The sequence below is a fragment of the Lathamus discolor genome, chromosome 1, assembly GCF_037157495.1.
Source record: "Lathamus discolor isolate bLatDis1 chromosome 1, bLatDis1.hap1, whole genome shotgun sequence".
NCBI classification, from domain to species: Eukaryota; Metazoa; Chordata; class Aves; order Psittaciformes; family Psittacidae; genus Lathamus; species Lathamus discolor.
The window spans coordinates 17,303,555-17,321,083 of NC_088884.1; the positions used below are offsets into that span (position 1 = coordinate 17,303,555).

General features: G+C 41.9%; 1 protein-coding gene across 7 annotated transcripts in view; it reads left to right on the forward strand.

The window, feature by feature from the left end:
* The window catches only part of MET (MET proto-oncogene, receptor tyrosine kinase), a 94,191-nt gene that overhangs the window by 45,766 nt on the left and 30,896 nt on the right, over positions 1-17,529 (forward strand). For all 7 annotated transcript variants that reach the window (XM_065699550.1, XM_065699414.1, XM_065699491.1 and 4 more), the window contains 7 exons: positions 1,058-1,192; positions 2,583-2,756; positions 9,115-9,275; positions 10,971-11,073; positions 11,280-11,416; positions 13,839-14,003; positions 14,876-14,975. In XM_065699550.1, the coding sequence (XP_065555622.1) occupies positions 1,058-1,192; positions 2,583-2,756; positions 9,115-9,275; positions 10,971-11,073; positions 11,280-11,416; positions 13,839-14,003; positions 14,876-14,975 (975 nt within the window). The remainder of the gene's footprint in view (positions 1-1,057; positions 1,193-2,582; positions 2,757-9,114; positions 9,276-10,970; positions 11,074-11,279; positions 11,417-13,838; positions 14,004-14,875; positions 14,976-17,529) is intronic.

Sequence of the window (17,529 nt, forward strand, 5' to 3'; positions counted from 1 at the left end):
GATCACAGGCACAAGCCTATAAAATCTCACTATCAAATATCCACCCCAATCTGCAGATGCTTTATGCCTCTGCTTAACAGCCATGACTCATCCCATTAAAGTCAACAAAGTTACAGTAGTAAAGTTAAGCGTGTGTTTGCAGGAGTAGGCCCAGATTCTCAGAAGTATTTAGGTAACTCAAGATGCAGAGAGATGACTAGTCGAGGAATTTCATGCTGGTGTGACTAATCTCCCTAAGATCTCCTAAAGTTGAGGAGAGAGAAGGCTGTTGCAAAGGAGCTTCAGGACAACTAAATTAGGCTCCTGTTTTGGAGCATCTTCCAAAGAAGTCTCCAGCTCTCCCTATCATTTAAGATGTGCTTTGAGCACTCTGTCCTGGACACCTGGCTCCTGCAGAAATCAGCAGGACCCAGACCTCAAGGTGCCCAGACACATTTTGCAAGGAGCTTGCCTACAGCAACAGCCACTTCACCAGCTCTGGGAGTCAAGCTCCATGTATTTCTGGCTCTGTAGCGCTGCTCACAGTGGTGACTTGGGCCTGCCATAGGTTTGCATTCTAATGGCCCCACGTGCATCAAGACCAGATACGGCTGACGCAGGGTAAACTTTACTTTTCAAACTGAAGGACCAAAGTGAAAACAAATGGAAATACCTTTGACTTTTGAAGGCCTGGAGTTTTAAGATTCTTTTAAATAGACCTTGTAGATAAAATTCTTCTTTCCTCAATGCGCAGGGCTAAGTGACCCATCTTCATTTTTTAGGGTTGATTTATAAATACCTGAAATTAAAGACTATAAAACATGCAATGAGTCCTTCATATTTTAATAAATACAATGTATTGTGAGGATCCTCCAACAACCACGATTTTGCTGTGTTAAATAAAGTAGATTTTATAGCTCTTTAATCAGATCATGATGGAACATTATGCAAAATATTATGCAATGTAATGTAAAGTAATTTATGCAAGCAGAGAAGTGGTAGGAATGCAAGACCACTGAGCAGCATGAGTTTGTGTCACACACTGCCTGCTGACTTTCCCAATTTCTTTCTTTCTTAGATAGTGGTTTCCCGTTCAGAACCCACAGCTCCACATGTCAGCTTTCAGCTTGACTCCCACCCTGTCTCTCCCCATGTTGTCGTCAAAAATTCATTAGCAGATGATGGCTATACCCTGGTAGTGACTGGGAAAAAGGTGAGTGGTTCATAATCTAACCCTTCTGTGCACTGTGAAAACTTGCCTTCAGAACAGCAACTTTCAGTAAGAGCAACTGTTCACGCTGCTGCTTTATGCTCTGCATCCTCCCAGCCTTGCCATTCCCTTGGGAACATTGGAGGGGTAAGTTTCCTCCAAGATGTCCCCCCCCCCAATTAAACAAACTGATGGCCTAATATTGAGAAATGTTTAAATAATGTAAGAGCTGTGATATAAACCAACAAAAGCCAGGAAATGCAAATTTTAAGGCTGAAACCCTGTCCATAATTCAAGTGCTTGCAAAGAAAAAACACACAATGGCTTAAGAAAAGAATGGTGCTCACAGTTTCCTGGCTTTTGTTGGTTTGTGTCATAACATCATAACTTTTGAAGGAGGGGGGTGTGTGCAAGAGTTATGTGAGTTTGTTTAAAATGGGGAGTCAGTGTTCATAGTAAGGTTTGGAAATTGCTTTAGCATGTAGTCTGCAGAGGGTTAATAAAAGATGAAGAGCTGTCATAAATACAGTATTGTCAGAAGTAGATATGCATTGTAGAATAGGTTTAAAACATCAGCAGATAATGTTACAGATAATCTAAACCATAATCGTAAGCAATAATTTGACTTCTTGAGTTCTATAAGATTTACAGAAATACATCAGCCATTAGTAAAGGTGGTTATTAATCATTTATTAGAAATGTATGAGATATTTACAAGGGTAATCTTCAAGAAAATGTCCAAAATAAATTCAAGGAATGGACTGAGGTGTGAAGTATGATGTACTTATGTAGTAATTGTTGATTTTAACATTTTGACTAAAAGTAATTGTTATCTATTCAGAATGACTTATCAGGAATAGCCTGATATTTTAAATAATATACATTGTAATTCCTATTTTAGGTATAATATAGGGGGGTTTATTATAAGCATTAAAAAACAAGTACAAGGGCAGTCACGTGCTGGAAATGTGTCACAGACATTAATGCAGCCTTGCCAAGGCTGAAATACCCATCATGCCTATTTTTACAAGCATATGAACTAAGGCACACTGAGATACACTGTTTTTTCCAAGAACTAATGCAGAACTGGGAGAAGCACACTGCTATTTTCTTTTTCCATCAGCAAAAAATGCTGTCTTGCTGTAAACACCAGATGCTGGTAGTAACTGTATATAACAGTAAGATGCCTTTAGGGTTTCTCCCAAGCGAATTTAAAATCATGTCAGTTAAATTACTTATAAGATCCTATAATTACTGAGCTAAAGAGAAGTCGAACCGTGGCTTGCACATCTGAAATCTGAGTAGCACCGTGGCGCGCTGCATAAAAAGAGACTCTCTCTGCCACTTAGTGTGTGTATTTAGAGGATCTGTGCATCATGTCTTTCATCTACAGGTAACAAAGATCCCGCTGAAGGGGCCAGGCTGCCATCACTTCAGGTCCTGCAGCCAGTGCCTGCTGGCACCTCCCTTCATGGAGTGTGGCTGGTGTGACCAGCAGTGCCTCCGGTCTGCTGCCTGTGCTGGCGGCACCTGGACCCAGGAGACCTGCTTGCCTAAGGTTTATGAGGTAAAACAGGGGGGTTCACATATTTATCTTTGAGGGAAGAATGCTGTCTGTGCTCTGGGGACATTTTCTGTTTATTTCTATACAGTTCTGATAAATGAAGTATCTACTTTCCTTGACTTCCCCTTGGACCCAGTGTCCATAAAGCCTTTGGCTGGATGCGTATGCTCTTACTGAGTGCGGCGGGCTCAGCTGCTCGTGAGAGGAGGGCCAAGAAGGTGCTCAGAGGGCTGGAGCACCTCTCCTGTGAAGACAGGCAGTGAGAGCTAAAGTTGTTCAGCCTGCAGAAGAGAAGGGTCACAGAGACCTTACAGCAGCTTCCAGTGCCTGAAGGAGCTGACATATAAGCTGGAGAGGGGCTTTTTATAAGAGCAAGTAATGATAGGACAGGGAGGAATGGCTTTAAACTGAAAGAAGGTAGTTTTACATTAGATATATGGAAGTGTCGTGGTTTAAACCGATCCACACAGCTCGTCCACTCACCCCCCACCCCCCCACCCCTGCCCCGACCAAGAGAATCAAGAGAATGTAACTCCCACGGGTTGAGATAAGAACAGCCCAGTAACTAAGGTATAACACAAATCACTACTGCTACCACCAATGATAATATTCATAAGAGAAAATAACAAGAGAATACGATACCACCGCCGAACGAGTTCGACCCCCCCTCTCCCCCGAAGAGAGAATGTGCCCTTCCGGGTAACTCCCAGTTACCTCCCTGGGCATGACGTGCTGTGGTATGGAATACCTCTTTGGCTAGTTTGGGTCAGGTGTCCTGTCTCTGCTTCCTCCCGGCCTCCCCTCATCCCCAGCAGAGCATGAGACTCACAAAGTCCTTGGCCAGAATAAACATCACTTAACAACAATTAAAAACAATCGGTGTTATCAGCTCTCTGCCCAGGCTGGAAGTCAAAACACAGAGCTTGCACCAGTTACTAAGAAGGAGCAAAACGGCTCCTGGTAAACCCAGGACAGGAAGAAACTCTACTGTGAGGGTGTTGAGCCAGTGAACAGGTTGCCCATAGAAGTTGTGACTGCCCTATCCCTGGCAGTGTTCAGGGCCAGGCTGGATGGGGCTTTGAGCAACCTGATCAGTTGTCCCTGCCCATGGCGGGGGGTTTGGAACTAGATGATCTTTAAAGTCCTTTCCAACCCAAACCATTCTATGATTCTGTGGTGGGCAGGTCTGTCTGATCATCCTGGCTTGCCACAGGAGAGCCTTATCCCTGCGAAGCACTCATAGTGAGGAAACAACATGGGTCCGAGCCAGCCTGGCAGGGATCTGATTGGAAAGGCCAGTGAAGAAGCACTCTTCCTTTCAGGATCCTCTCAAAGGGAGGAAGTGGAGGCAAGCATTTCCCACCCACAGCTGCCACAGCCTGACCTAACACAGGAGCTCTCCAGCCCTGCTGCTCTTCCATCCCCATGCAGCTCCAGTGCTGGAGGAAAGCGTGGTGTAGGGAAAAGTCCCTCTGTGTCCTACCTCAGCTCTGTGACAGAGCAATCAAAGCACCACCCTGGGGGAGATGTTTGTTCCTAACTTCCCTCTTTGGCTCCTCAATCCAATGGGGGGAACCCCCAGCCACTGAGGGGAACGAGCCTGTAGCTGCACCCCTGCCTGGGACAGGGGACAGCAGGAGGCTGCTGCCAGCCAGCCAAAGCCCATCGAGGGTGTGTGAGAACACAACCGCACGGATGAGCTGAGGGCCGTGCTGATGCAATCCTGTTTTAGTTTAGCTATGGTTAATGCAAGATTCATGCCGGCCGGCTGTACGTATAACCGAATCATCCGTGTGAAGTGTGACAGAGCTGTGAAGGTGCAGGTCTGTGGGGCACTTAACAGACCAGAAAACTGAGGGAAGGACAGGCATTAAACTTTCTGGTAGCATTTATACCCGTTTGCTTTTATTAGTGCATTTAACCTACAACATGTAGTTAAAAATGAATTTCCTTTATGGGCATACAGCTTATAAACGGAAAGTTTGACGTGCTAAAATCTCAGAGAGAAAGGGAGAGAAAAGGGTTGGTTTTTTTTGAGAATCATGTATTTCTTCCAACCAGATAGATGATTTTATGTACAACAACTTTATAAAGAGTAGGCAGGCACAACAGCTAATAGCCTAGAAACAAGCCTAGAGACATGTGTATGGGTTGTTTTTTTTCTTTTACATTTTCACCTTTCAGATGTAAAATTTAGGACTAACACAGGCAAAATTCAATGAACAGTGAAACGTCATAGAAATCAAACATAAAAGAGATGGAAAGGGGTGTGTGTGTGTTTACCTTGCCTTCTGTTGCCATTTACCTTTGGGCAAAGAAGATGTAAAAAAATTGCTAATGCAAAATGTGAATAGTTTACTTTTCCCTTATACAAGAACATATTTATTTCAAAAGGCCGTATTAGATGAACAAATAGTCATTTCTGGCCTTAGTCTGAATGAAACTAATTGAAAGGGCTACACTCAGAGTTAGTCCGGATACATTTTTGAAGACTTCTGCAGGCCCAAGCGACTTGCCCGTCCTGCACAGCTTGTTTTGTCTGCCCAAGCACTCAAGCACAAGCAGCATCCCTTAATGTTTTCTTCTTGGCAAAACTATCCAGCAATGGCTGTATGTTGCTGTGCCTCCTAAAAGATTTCTAAGGCTCTGAACTGCTTATTTTCTGATTTTCAGAGGTGCTGAGCTCATATAGCCCTCTTTAATTTCAATTATGAGTCTGTTCACTCAGCAGTTTTAAGAACCAAGTGCTTGGAGCCTGTGCGGAGGTGCCTAGATAGAGAGGTGAGTCCCCAGGGCCACCTCTGCATCCCTATGCAGTTGCTGGGTGGACGAGGACTCATCCAGGGGAGCATGCCTTGGATGTGGGGCAGTGAGTGCTCCCCTTCCCCATGTGGCTCAGCCCTGCCAAGTCCAGTCTGCCCTTGTAATGAATACGCATCTGTGGCACTGATAGATCTTAAAGTGAATCTTAAATTACAGCGTGCCCACATTGGTAGAAGTTGCTTCTAGAAGGCTTGTAAGGGAAAAAATGCAGCTGAGTACTTAAATCCCTTTGGATTGCTGCTGTTAAGACAGATTTCATGCTCTACTGGACCATGACATTTAACATGATTACTGAAAAAAATATAAAACAGATTATTCATCATCTTCTGATCTGTCTTTAAACCCATATGTATAAAATATGAGAAACAAGCTTGTTTTGTTCCTAACAAACAGAGGATGACATGCTTTGCATAGTATCTGAAATTCAGTCTGAGCATCTCCCTAATATTTTGCAGCTTTCAGAAGGAAAGGTTGCTTGAGATATGTCATACGATCACTTTAACCTGAGGGGAGCAGAGATCTTCTCCAGGGGTCTGGTCCTGTGGACATTAGCTAGCTAAAGTCTTCAACAAAGTTTTCCCAGGTTATTGCACAATGTGGTGCACAGTGGAAAAAAATAATTGGATTTTTATCTCAGGAGTGATGGCAGGGAAGAAACTGTCCTCCTGTGGAGACCTTTGTCTCTGTGCCCTACTTTAAGCACTTTCCTTGGAGCCATGGGTGGTGGGGAACAGCCCTGCACTGAAGGGCTCTGCCCAGGCATCACCCAGCTACTGACAGCACAGCAAGGCTGGCAGTGGGACACAGGCTCCCACCCCACACCTTGGCACTGTACCCCACTCCCATCCATCACCTCTGCCAACAGCAAGGTGTGTTTTGTCAGACTGGGCAAGCGGTGCTAGAGGAGAGGTGGGGGACTCGAGGGAGTCTCCTCGAAGATCACTTGTTGCTGGAACAAATTGCAGGCATCTGCCTGCAGCATTCAGGTCACGCTGAAAGGTGAACGGTATGTAAGAAGAAATAAATTGGTCTTCCTTTGGATTCTTTGTTGTGGTCAAAAATCTGCCATGGTTTGTTGCTGTTTTTAAAGTCAGTCAGTTTAGCTGGCTTTCGTCTCAGACATATCGAGAACATCAGGCCTTCTGCTGCCTGTTTAGATTGGAGGTTTTGCTGGAAATTTCACATGTGGCCTTGTACATGTTCCTGCCTCTTAATTAAAATGAATGGGCTGATGAGACTTGCATAAATAGATACTTTCTTCCAACAATTTATAAAGTATGTGAATGGATATTAGCATAATGGCTGTCGACATAAACAAAAGGAAAACATGATGCTTTAATTTTTTCCAAAAGGAAAAAGAAAGTTAACTTTATTAGCCTTAAAGTCCAGAGAGCAGCAGGGACAAGCAGAATGGCAGGCTTTGCAGCAGGACTTGCTCTATGTTATCAGTGCAGTTTTCTTGCTATGGGGAACTTTTGTACCCTGAATTTCATAGCATTTGCAACTGATTTGGGTTTTGCTTCCTTTCTGCTACTTCCTGTGCAGTATAAGCGCACAGAAGATGACTATGTATACCTTGGTTCAAAGTCCAGGAGGTTCTCTATTGGTTCAGTATTCATTCCTCTAAACTCCCAAGACCAAGTCTGGGAAATCTCATCTAACTTTCAGAGGTTTCATTGTACAGAACAGATGGAACAAAAATTAAGATATGAATAAAAACACTGGGGGAATTTCTGCAGAGCTTGCACTTACAAAACTCTGCTTAGAGGTCTTGCCTTCTAAATGTGCTGGCAGAAGGTAGTAAATACTTTTACTCTCCCTCAGTTAAGGCACATGGGCTGCTATCACAAGTCTCTTTTGGCAGGTAAGATCACTCCAAACCAGTTAAGCGTCTTTGGTTTTTATTCTGTATGGCTTAATGAAGCCTGATTTTAACGCCCTTATTTTGCTAACTTGTAGATTACATTTCAAACTCTTCAAATGCCACACATCAGTGCCTTATTGTACAAAACATCGAGACATCCTGTACCCCCACAGAGCAATTTCAGTTTCTGCTCGGGTTTTGTTACTCCAAAAATAGATAGTGTGCTGAGATATTAGGCAGAGTGGAAAACTGGGATCTGAAGTCAATCCAGATTTTGAAGAAAAAAACTCAAAGAAATAAGGGAAAGTTAAAGTTGGGAATAGCACAGACTCCATGGGGTACTTACTGCTCGCTCTTGGCTGCAGTGCTGTGTGTCAGGGGGCTGTGCAAGCGTCACTGCCTTTTCATGGGTTTTGTGCAAAAGTACTGTTCCTGCATAGGTTCCCTCTTCTTTGCTTATTGAGAACTGATTCAAAGCTCATTAAAATGGGAGAGATTCCTACTGGCTTCAGTGCATTTTGGATCAGACTCTTTGTCTGGTTTCTAATGGGGGCAGTAAATTTCCCTATATAGAATATATCGTATAATTCTTTTGAAGTATTCTTCAGCTGCCTTTCTATCTACAATAGTTCATTTGTAAGTGTCTTGAAGTATAGCTGCAAGAGAGTTGAAAAGAAATGTCCTGTCTTACTGGATTTCCAGATGAAATAATAGCCAAGTATCTCTCAAACACTTTCCTTTCAGCTTGAAAATTAAGTCGGGTCCTTTGAAAGGCACAGCTGTATTGCATTTTAGGGGAAAAATTAGTATCACTAAAGCATTAAGTCGAAGACATTTAGGCACTATGGCCACAAGTATAAGTTCAGTCTTTCATTCTGTGTTGTTTGTCCAGTGGTACTGGTATGTTTGCAGAATTAAGCGGTATTGTTAAAAGTCCCCATAAACCCTGAACCAATGTCTTTTTCATTTTTATTTTTTCTAATGGCAGGACTGACCAGTACTTTGGCTGAGTTTTGTAAGTCTTCTGTAGTGTTCCTACATTTTTCCCACCATTGTTATATTTTACAGGACAATTTACAATATACAAAAAAAAAAAAAAAAAAGCATTTCCTTTGTAGATTGTCTCTGTGTTTCTGAGGGGTGGTTTATTTTTACCTCAGAGTTAGAGGTGACCAAATGTAAAAGATTTAAGGAAAGAACAGCAGAAGTAACGTTAACTTTATCGCAGCCGATGCAATATCGGATTATGGTGTCTTTGAAGCTACTTCACTCTGAACCTGACTTTTATCAAGCTGACAAGAAATGGTCATTTTGGGGCTCTTTTGTGTTCAGCATTCAGCTTCTAAAAAATAAGTACGTTGTATGTTTAACGTGCCAGAAATAAGATGTGAAAGACAAGAACGGTAGGATTTAAAAGGCTATTACAATGCGCAGCTTGGCCAGTGCCCCTAAACACTATCCTTCAAAGCTTTCTAGTATAGGTTTTGTTATTTATTGCCACTGTCAGGGAAAGCTCATAATGTGACAAATGGAAGGTGAAGAACAATTAAGATGAATGGTAGGACAAAGTCTACCAGAAGAAATGCTTTTCTACAATTATTCCTTTGCACATTCTTTAACTTCATTTGAAGTTCAAGAAAACCTGATTTAACTAACACAATATTTTTTTTACAGATTCTCCCGAGCAGCGCTCCCTTAGAAGGTGGGACAAAACTGACGCTGTGTGGATGGGACTTCGGATTCAGCAAAAACAGTAGATTTGAATTAAAAAATACAGTAGTCCATATCGGAGGACAAATTTGTGCCCTGGAAGCAAAATCTAGTAATAAAAACAAGTAAGAAACCTCAAATAAGAATTTCCCTTTATACAGATGTTCTTTATGTGGTATGGATTTTCAATATATATTTTCAGTATAAACGTTCAGTCTATAAGTGTCATCTCTGATCCTGAGATTTCAAACAGGAAACAATCCCTTGGTTTGATAAGCTCCCCAAGAAGAAAAGGGCTCGAAATGGAGATCAAATAAATCTAGTTAATGCTGATAGCTCCTACAGCAGCTTTTTCTGGTTTGTCTGCAAAATGCTGTTCAACATCTGTGGGAGCTGGCAAGAATGAAGCTATTCAAAGGTTTGAAAAGGGGGCAGGTTCCTTTGGCCAGGATCCCGCTGGGCTCAGTTATGTCACCTCCGTCTTCCTGATCTGTGAAGCTGCTGGAGAGAAATGTGAGAAGATGCAGGTATTTTGTCATCCAGAGGCTTGTGACCCTCAGCTGCACCACTCCTTCTCAGAAAGAAGAAAGAAGTATTTGAGACAGTGGGATAATGGTTTAAATTTAAGACAGAGGTTATGCTGGTTGTGAGATTCAGTGAACATCCTCTCTCAGTTCAAAGCGTGTGACTACTACCAAAGCAGTGTGCAAATCATGGCACAGCTTCTCGATTTTCACATACATAACAGCGAAAAGGTCACCCTGCAGAAGTACTGAGCACTCTCCCATCTGCTATTCTGAAGTCTTAATGCAAACAAAATTATTTAAGCAGACTAGCTTGTGTGTTCAGTTCTGGGCACCTCACTGCAAGAGAGACATTGAGGTGCTGGAGCAGGGCCAGAGAAGGGTAAGAAAGCTGGTGAAGGGTCTGGAGAGTAAGTCTTATGAGGAACCGCTGAGGGAACTGAGGTTGTTCAGTCTGGAGAAGAAAAGGCTCAGGCGAGACCTTATCGCTCTCTACAACTGAAAGGAGGTTGTAGTGAGGTGGGGGTCGGTCTCTTCTCCCAGGTAACAAGCAATAGGACAAGAGGTAATGGCCTCAAGCTGCACCAGGAAAGGTTTTCATTGGATATCAGGAAAAATTTCTTCACAGAGAGGATGCTCAGGCATCGGAACAGGCTGCCCAGGGAAGTGGTGGAATCACCATCCCTGGAAGTGTTCACACACCATGTAGATAAGGTCCTTAGGAACATGGTTTAGTGGTTGCCTTGGCAGTGCTGGGGTAATGGTTGGACTTGATGATCTTAAAAGTCTTTTCCAACTTAGTTGATTCTGTAATTCCATATGTGAGACTTTGTAGATGTAACGTAATACATTGACACATGCTGCCACAAAAGCTCAAGTTTGATTTTTGGTAATATTTCATTTTATACAACAAACTTGTGTATATGATGCATTTTTTTTCTAATCCTGTTGTCTGCCAAAATTTGGCACATAAGGAAAATTCCAAAAACCAACTCAGCCATTGAATGGGAGGTATTTGTTTTCTCTAGCATGCTTCTTTTTATCCAAAATGCATTTGATACACTAAAATTATTTTCTCTGGCCAAGTATAAACACCACAATGTTTGTATTTAGCATTAAAAAAGACAACCACAGTTCTTTTAGCTGTTATTTCTGAAATGTTCCTGACACACACAGATAGACGATTTGTTTCGTATGGATCCTCCATTGTTATGAGTTTAAAGTGGTCCTGTTTTAATACAGAAAATCAAGCCAGAAAAAAAGATGTAATCCAATCTTTTTCCTTGTTTTCCAAAGGTTGGAATGCACAGTTCCCGCTGCAAAAAATCCAAGTTTTAATATATCTAGTAGTGTTTCTGTTGGACATGGCAAAACACTATTCAATACATTTTCGTATGTGGTAAGTATATGATTCAAACTTTGTTGTCAAAATTAGCTTCAATATTGACTGGAAGGAGATTCCTCATGAGTCTAATCCAGTACGGTAATTCTGTATTCCTGCTGGCTTTATTATTACTTCATGGAAACGGTAATAAATGTTTTAAGAGTCTTCCTCTTCACATTTTGAAAATAATGTAACACTGTTCTTATTTTTACCCCACCCAGAATCCTGTAGTAGTAAGTATCTCTCCCACCTATGGCCCCAAATCTGGAGGAACATTGCTTACTATATCTGGAAAATACCTAAACAGTGGAAAAAACAGAAGGATTTTTGTTGGTGAAAAGCTGTGCACCTTGCAAAGGTAATGTACTTACTAAAAAGTGATGCCTATGATATTGGAATGGCTTGATTAAAAAGTATCGGAGTAAGAAAAATACAAACATGCATTGCTGTCCTCCCCTTGTGTTTCGTAACGGACAAATCGTACTGCAATAGCCTTCAGTTCTGGATTACATCCTGAATTTAGGATATCTGAAAGGTTTCTAGAAGGAACAATGGTTTCCTGGAAGACTTGTTTATTCTGTAAAGCCTTCATTGACCTCATTAAAAGGTTGTATAGAGAAGTAGCAAATCAGTCTAATGGGTTAGAAGCTGCCCATTTCCCATCACTTTTGTCATCCCAACTTCCATACACTGAGCCCCCACTTTTGTATGAGCTCCCAGTGAGCATCCGGTGGGTGTAGGTTACCATTTCCTACTGGTTTGTTCTGTGGAAACCTGACCAGTGTGGGAGTGTGGATCTCATGCAGATGAGCAGCTATTTCTGCACTACTATCAGTGAACAGCCTCCAAACCAGCATCAGTTTGTGACTTTTCCTGGTGTATGTAAAATTGTTTTGAGGATCAAGCCAGAATTTCTTGTGGCTCTGTACTGGATCCAGTAGAAGTTCAGTCAAGAATCTTTGACATGCTCTGTATGGAAATGCCTTCAATCCCAGCTGAATATAAATGTTAAATACTAAGTACATACTCTCTCCTATGGGCAGAAAAACATTCTGAATTTGGTAGCTGTTCTACCGTGAAGAAAATCCTTCTTAGTCCTGTTTTCAGGTACAGCAAGGTGGCTCTAGAATTGTCACCTCTGTGGCCAAGGGCAGAATCCTGCTCACTGTGTTCCAGGAAGAGGATGTCCAGCAATTCCTCTAAATTTTGAGTCTCTTCTAATGATTATGGAAAGTCGTAGTGGTGAAACGTCACACTTGCAGAGAATGTGGGGAAGCAATAGCCTATTAATTAACATCAGACTCAGTCAGGAAAGATAAATTTTATTCTTTGCTGCTAGATGATTTATAGTATGCTCTTGATCAAATCAGCTAAGACTGACTAAATCAAGAAGGGGATTTTGGTATTCAAGTCTGATATTTAATCACTAACAAGATCTATCTTCAGCACTTCTGTTCAATGGCTACTTAATAGTTTAGGGTGGCATTTATTGATGTCATCATTTCAGCTGGTCAGCTAATGGATAAATATGTAAACCTTTAGGGAATGATTCGTCTGATCCATTTGAGAAGTCTGCTGTGGGGGTGAGCTGACAGCCAGCTCAGAGGCAGACATCTGCTTTGGTCAGGTGGACCCCTAGGTATCGAACCATAATTGGGGCTTATCCAGTTAGCATCGCCAGCACCCCTCTTTCTCACCAGCCTTGGAGACTTCTCCACAGGACTTAGCCAGTTTCTCAGGGCAGGTTCTCTACCTAAACTGGCAGCTTTCCACAGTCCTGAGGGCAGCAAGATCAAGGGTTTATTTTTCCCTTTAAAAGATGGTAAAAAGCTTCCAGATACATATGAACAAGCCATTCCATTGAACCCTACAGCACATGGTAAATCCCACCTTCCTGGAAAGCTTCAGAAGTGCCAGCAAATATCCCTTTTTTCTAATCTGGGGGCAATCTCTCACATCCCTGAAGAATGGCCTCACTTGGAGGGCTCCTGGAGGGGCCCAAATCACTGAAACCAGGTAGCAGAGTTACATTTTCTTCTCCTAACAGTTGTTATCCTTGCTTCTCATATGCTCTGCTCCCTGTAGCCACACTTCGTGCACTTCACGCCTCTGTGCCCACTCACCCACTGAGCTCAGTGTAGGAGGAGGACTTCCAGGACCAAATATGAGAGAGCCAGGGAAAGGCGAATATCCCAGAGGCCCTGCTGCTGTGCTGAATTCGGCCAGCTCTTCCTGAATTTTTACCTTCTCTTCCCTTCTCCTTGCCCTCTGCCTACCCCTCGGCAGCGCCCCCGGTCAGCAGGTGCCCCCAAGGCAGGACATGCTGGTTCATCTTCCTCCAACACCTTTTCTTGAGGTTTTTAACACAGAGTAAACCTTGTGGATTTCAACGAGAACATTATCCCATGGTTACAGCAGAACAAGTCAGTCTCCTTAAACCTGGAGTGTGCTGTTGTTTTCCAGGCTGGAAGCTGCCTTCATAGAAGCTACCTTCATAGGGTGCAGGGGCTGACGTGTCTGTCACAAGCACTGGGGAAATACCTTCCAGCAGGCAAGGTGTTAGTCAATCCAATTAAGATGAATCCTGAGCCTGAGCAGTGTTGCTGTTTCTCCCTCACAGCATGCATGTTTGTTACAGTACGATCATCCAGTGGGAGTCTCAGTGACATTTTTATACTAAGTGGATCCTTAGGAGAGGTTGGGGCTCACTGAAGGGCAGTGTTTTAAACTGAGTACATGTTTTACAGTGCTGACAAGCAAGCCTTTTTCTGTCCTTCCAGTGTATCGGCGAGCACTGTGGAGTGCTACACTCCGGCACAACGAATTCCCCAGGAATATCGTGTGAGGGTAGGAATCGACAAAGCCATTCGAGACACAAGCGGCCATTTCACATACAGAGAAGACCCCGTTGTTTTAAAAATTCATCCGGCCAAATCTTTTCTTAGGTGAGTAAAAGTTTCTTACAGAAATAAGTAAAGTAGGGAATGAAAGAAGAATGGCTATGCTGTGCAGCAATCTATTAAAAGAAATTGCATTTTTATCTCTATCTGCCATGCCAATTGCTTCTATTATGGTGCACTTGCAGAGGGCAGATCATTTCCTTTCAGAGGTGAAGGAGAAAGGAGAAGGGCACCTCTTTTCTTTATGTGATTTAACTCGTAGCTGCTGCCGAGTGTACCTGTGATGTCCTGCTGAGATGCATACGGTACAGCTAACCGTGTCTCCTACACTGTGTCTGGACATCACACTGATGAGTGAGGAAAATCATTTAATGTGACAAGTTAGCAGGACTCAGGAGAGCAAATGGATTTTAAAACAGCCTAAATCCAGGCCTACATAAATATTATGAATATATATGTATGGTAGCATATGTGTGTTTTTAAGTGACATATTTATGGTCTCAGTAGCTCTAATCCAAGCCATCTTCCTTTGCCAAAAAACTGTCAGCAGTAAAAAAGACACCTTTTTCAGCGCTGCTGAAAGCAATAAGTTATGTAAGTTAGCAAATGCTAAGCCCAAGTATACACCCTCCTTTAAAATGTACGCATTTGTTTCACATCCTGCGATGCCACAATTTTAAGAATTATTTTTCTTGTATTTGATTAGTAGTTATAGCAAGTGTAAAATTTGTCTCCCAGAAAAATAATCTTACTGCTAAGAGCCATGTATTAGCATTCACCCCATATATCCCTAATTCTGGCTTTATGTTGTCATTTACTCTAAAACATAATTTGTAATTAAGATTATCATCGCAGATGTATCATTATCCTACTCATCTTCTTTTTCCTTTTCCTTTTTTTTTTTTAATCTTTCCTAGCGGTGGAAGTACAATCACAGCTCAGGGAATCAACTTGAACTCAGTGTGCTTTCCTCAGATGGTGATTACTGTACCTAAACTGGGAATGAACTTCTCTGTGGTGAGTCAGTCTTGGAGAAGACAGTCTGTTATCTTGTCATCTTTGTGTGGTGAATGGCACAGAATTTGCAGTCAAAAAACCTTGATGTTTTGCCTTGGAACTTCAGGGCTTCCACCGACATGTTGGTGTTTTCTGCACAGACTGTTTCCACTGCATAGGCAAAACTCAGCAAGAAATTTGAAATTAAGCTGGCTATAGAACAACAGTTTCCAAGGAGCTTCTTCCAAAGAAATAAAGCTTTCACAGTATCCGATAACAAGATTTTTATATTGCAGTTTAACAATATAAATCCAGAGACTAAACAGAAACACTGCAATACAGGTATGTCACATTACATGGCAAGTTCAGGTGCTACTGTGATAGGTAGGAAATGTATTTAAATGGTGACTGTGGATATAGGAGGAAAATGGAACAAGCATCAAAGAAAGAAGAAAAGTAAACACATAAAGCAAAAGTAAGTATTATTTTGAAGAATTTCTGATTGCCACATTACCTACTGGAGCAAATCTTTCCTAATTTACCAAGTTCAGCCACTGAGTTTTAAGACATGCTAAGGCTTTCGCAGTTGGGTACCTCTGCACGAACAGAACATCAGTCAGGGATCTGAGCCTTCTTTTGTTACCTGCATTGAGAATACAGTGTCTAGATCTAAGTGTTCAGATATGACCATGTGATCTACTTCAATTTTTATAAAGCAATGACATTTATTGGGTAGTTGTACTGAAACTGTTTCCTGTAGGCTTTTGCTTACACATTTGTCTTGCACCTCCAACATTTTCTTATCCTGTAAGGCCTGTTTAGCCTAACTGGAGCTAAGTTGACCTACACTCTTGATGACATGCTACGTGACTGCTTATATTCCTGGCTTATTTCTAATGATCATCATACACTGTTTCCTGTATTGAATTCTAAGTATTAGACCTAGGTTTGCTCAAAGCATTTTAAATCGTATGTCTGCAAATTTGCAGTCTTTTATAGCTTCAAGGTCATAATATTCTTCGTGATCCTAATTTGTATAATACTATGAGTGTCAGGACCTGAATTTCAGCTGGATGTAATCATGGCTTATAACTTAATGGGTTCAGATTTTAATCTGAAAATCAGTGCCCCTGCAATGAAACACATTGTTCAATGTTATTGAAAAGACACTTTACCTACAAGTCAAAAAACAAAACATTCCAGTGATATCAACCAAACTCAAAATTCATTAGGTTTTAAGTAATATGGGCATGATTATTTCTAAGTACAGGAGGTGTCCAAATAAAAGATCATTGCTGAAATTGGCTCTTTGGATTTTGCTTTATATGGATTCAAGCAGACTTTTGTTTGAAGTAAAGATCATTCAACTTTTTCTGTTATTCTGTGAGACTGTGCAGTGCTGCTTCTCTTCAGGCCCTGGTTCTGCATACCTTGCTTGTCAAACACTTGGGACTTCTCAGAATTGAAAGTATTGGAAGTTTTAAAGAACTAAATTCACTATGCAAAAGTGACTTGCAACTCCAGGCAATGAACACTGTAAAGTTTATTCTCTTCCCAAATATTCAGGAGCAATCTTTACTTTTAGCAGCGGTTTGCTGCCATCCTGCCTTTTAATCTGCTGTTGAAAAAACAAGTGGACACAGACAGAATTATCTCCCTTATTCCTTTTATTTTCATACCTTGCAGTGTGCATGATATTTGCAGATACACAAGAAGAGGCAGGTCTGACCCCCTTTTCTATAGGGGTATCTGTCCCCCACCACTGCTGATCTCTAAGAATCTGCCCTAGTGTAAAGCAGCTGTACACGAATTCATTCTCCCTGCACAAAGGGTGGAATAGCTAATCTGGAGTGTTTTATACTTTGACATTGCCAAGCAATATATTTTGCTCTATTGAAATTAAAGGCTTCTGGCACTCAGTGGCTTTCCCTACCTCTGTGACAGCCCAGCTCTGCTTGCCATTTGTTCTGCCATTAGTCTTTGCCTCGAGCTTATTTCTCAAGGAAGGATATTAATTCTTAGGAAGAGAGGAAGATTTATAAGTGGCAAAACAAGATTGCACTGTGTAACTGGGGAAATTGCTGGTGGAGGATGCCTATGGCTGCAGCCTGCCCCATCCTGCACTGGAGATTCTGGGCTCTATGCATGAGTGAGATGCCAAAAAAACAAACTTTCATCCAGTCAAAACAAGAATCAACAATGATGAGGAACTGTTTCCTGCAGGGATCCAGAGCACTGCAATGACCAGCTATCCCATTTATAAAGGAGAAAACAGGTGTGGTCCTGAATAGAACCAACCCAGACAAACAGTACAATACAAACCAGATGATCAAGAAGTCCTATAGCTGAGGTTATTTATCTTTCTGTTTCCTTAGCTGGGGAGAGGACAGCTAACTGAGTCATTTTTTTTAATAGTTATTTAAGCCGTTTTTCTTTTCAGTTTTCTCTCACCAGCCTCCTCCAAGAAGCTGCTTTTGTCAGCATTCAGAAACTCTGGCTCTTGGGAAAAACAAAGCCAGCACTGAAACACATCCCAAAGCATCAAAGGAAAGTACAGCTGGGAGGGACCACAAAG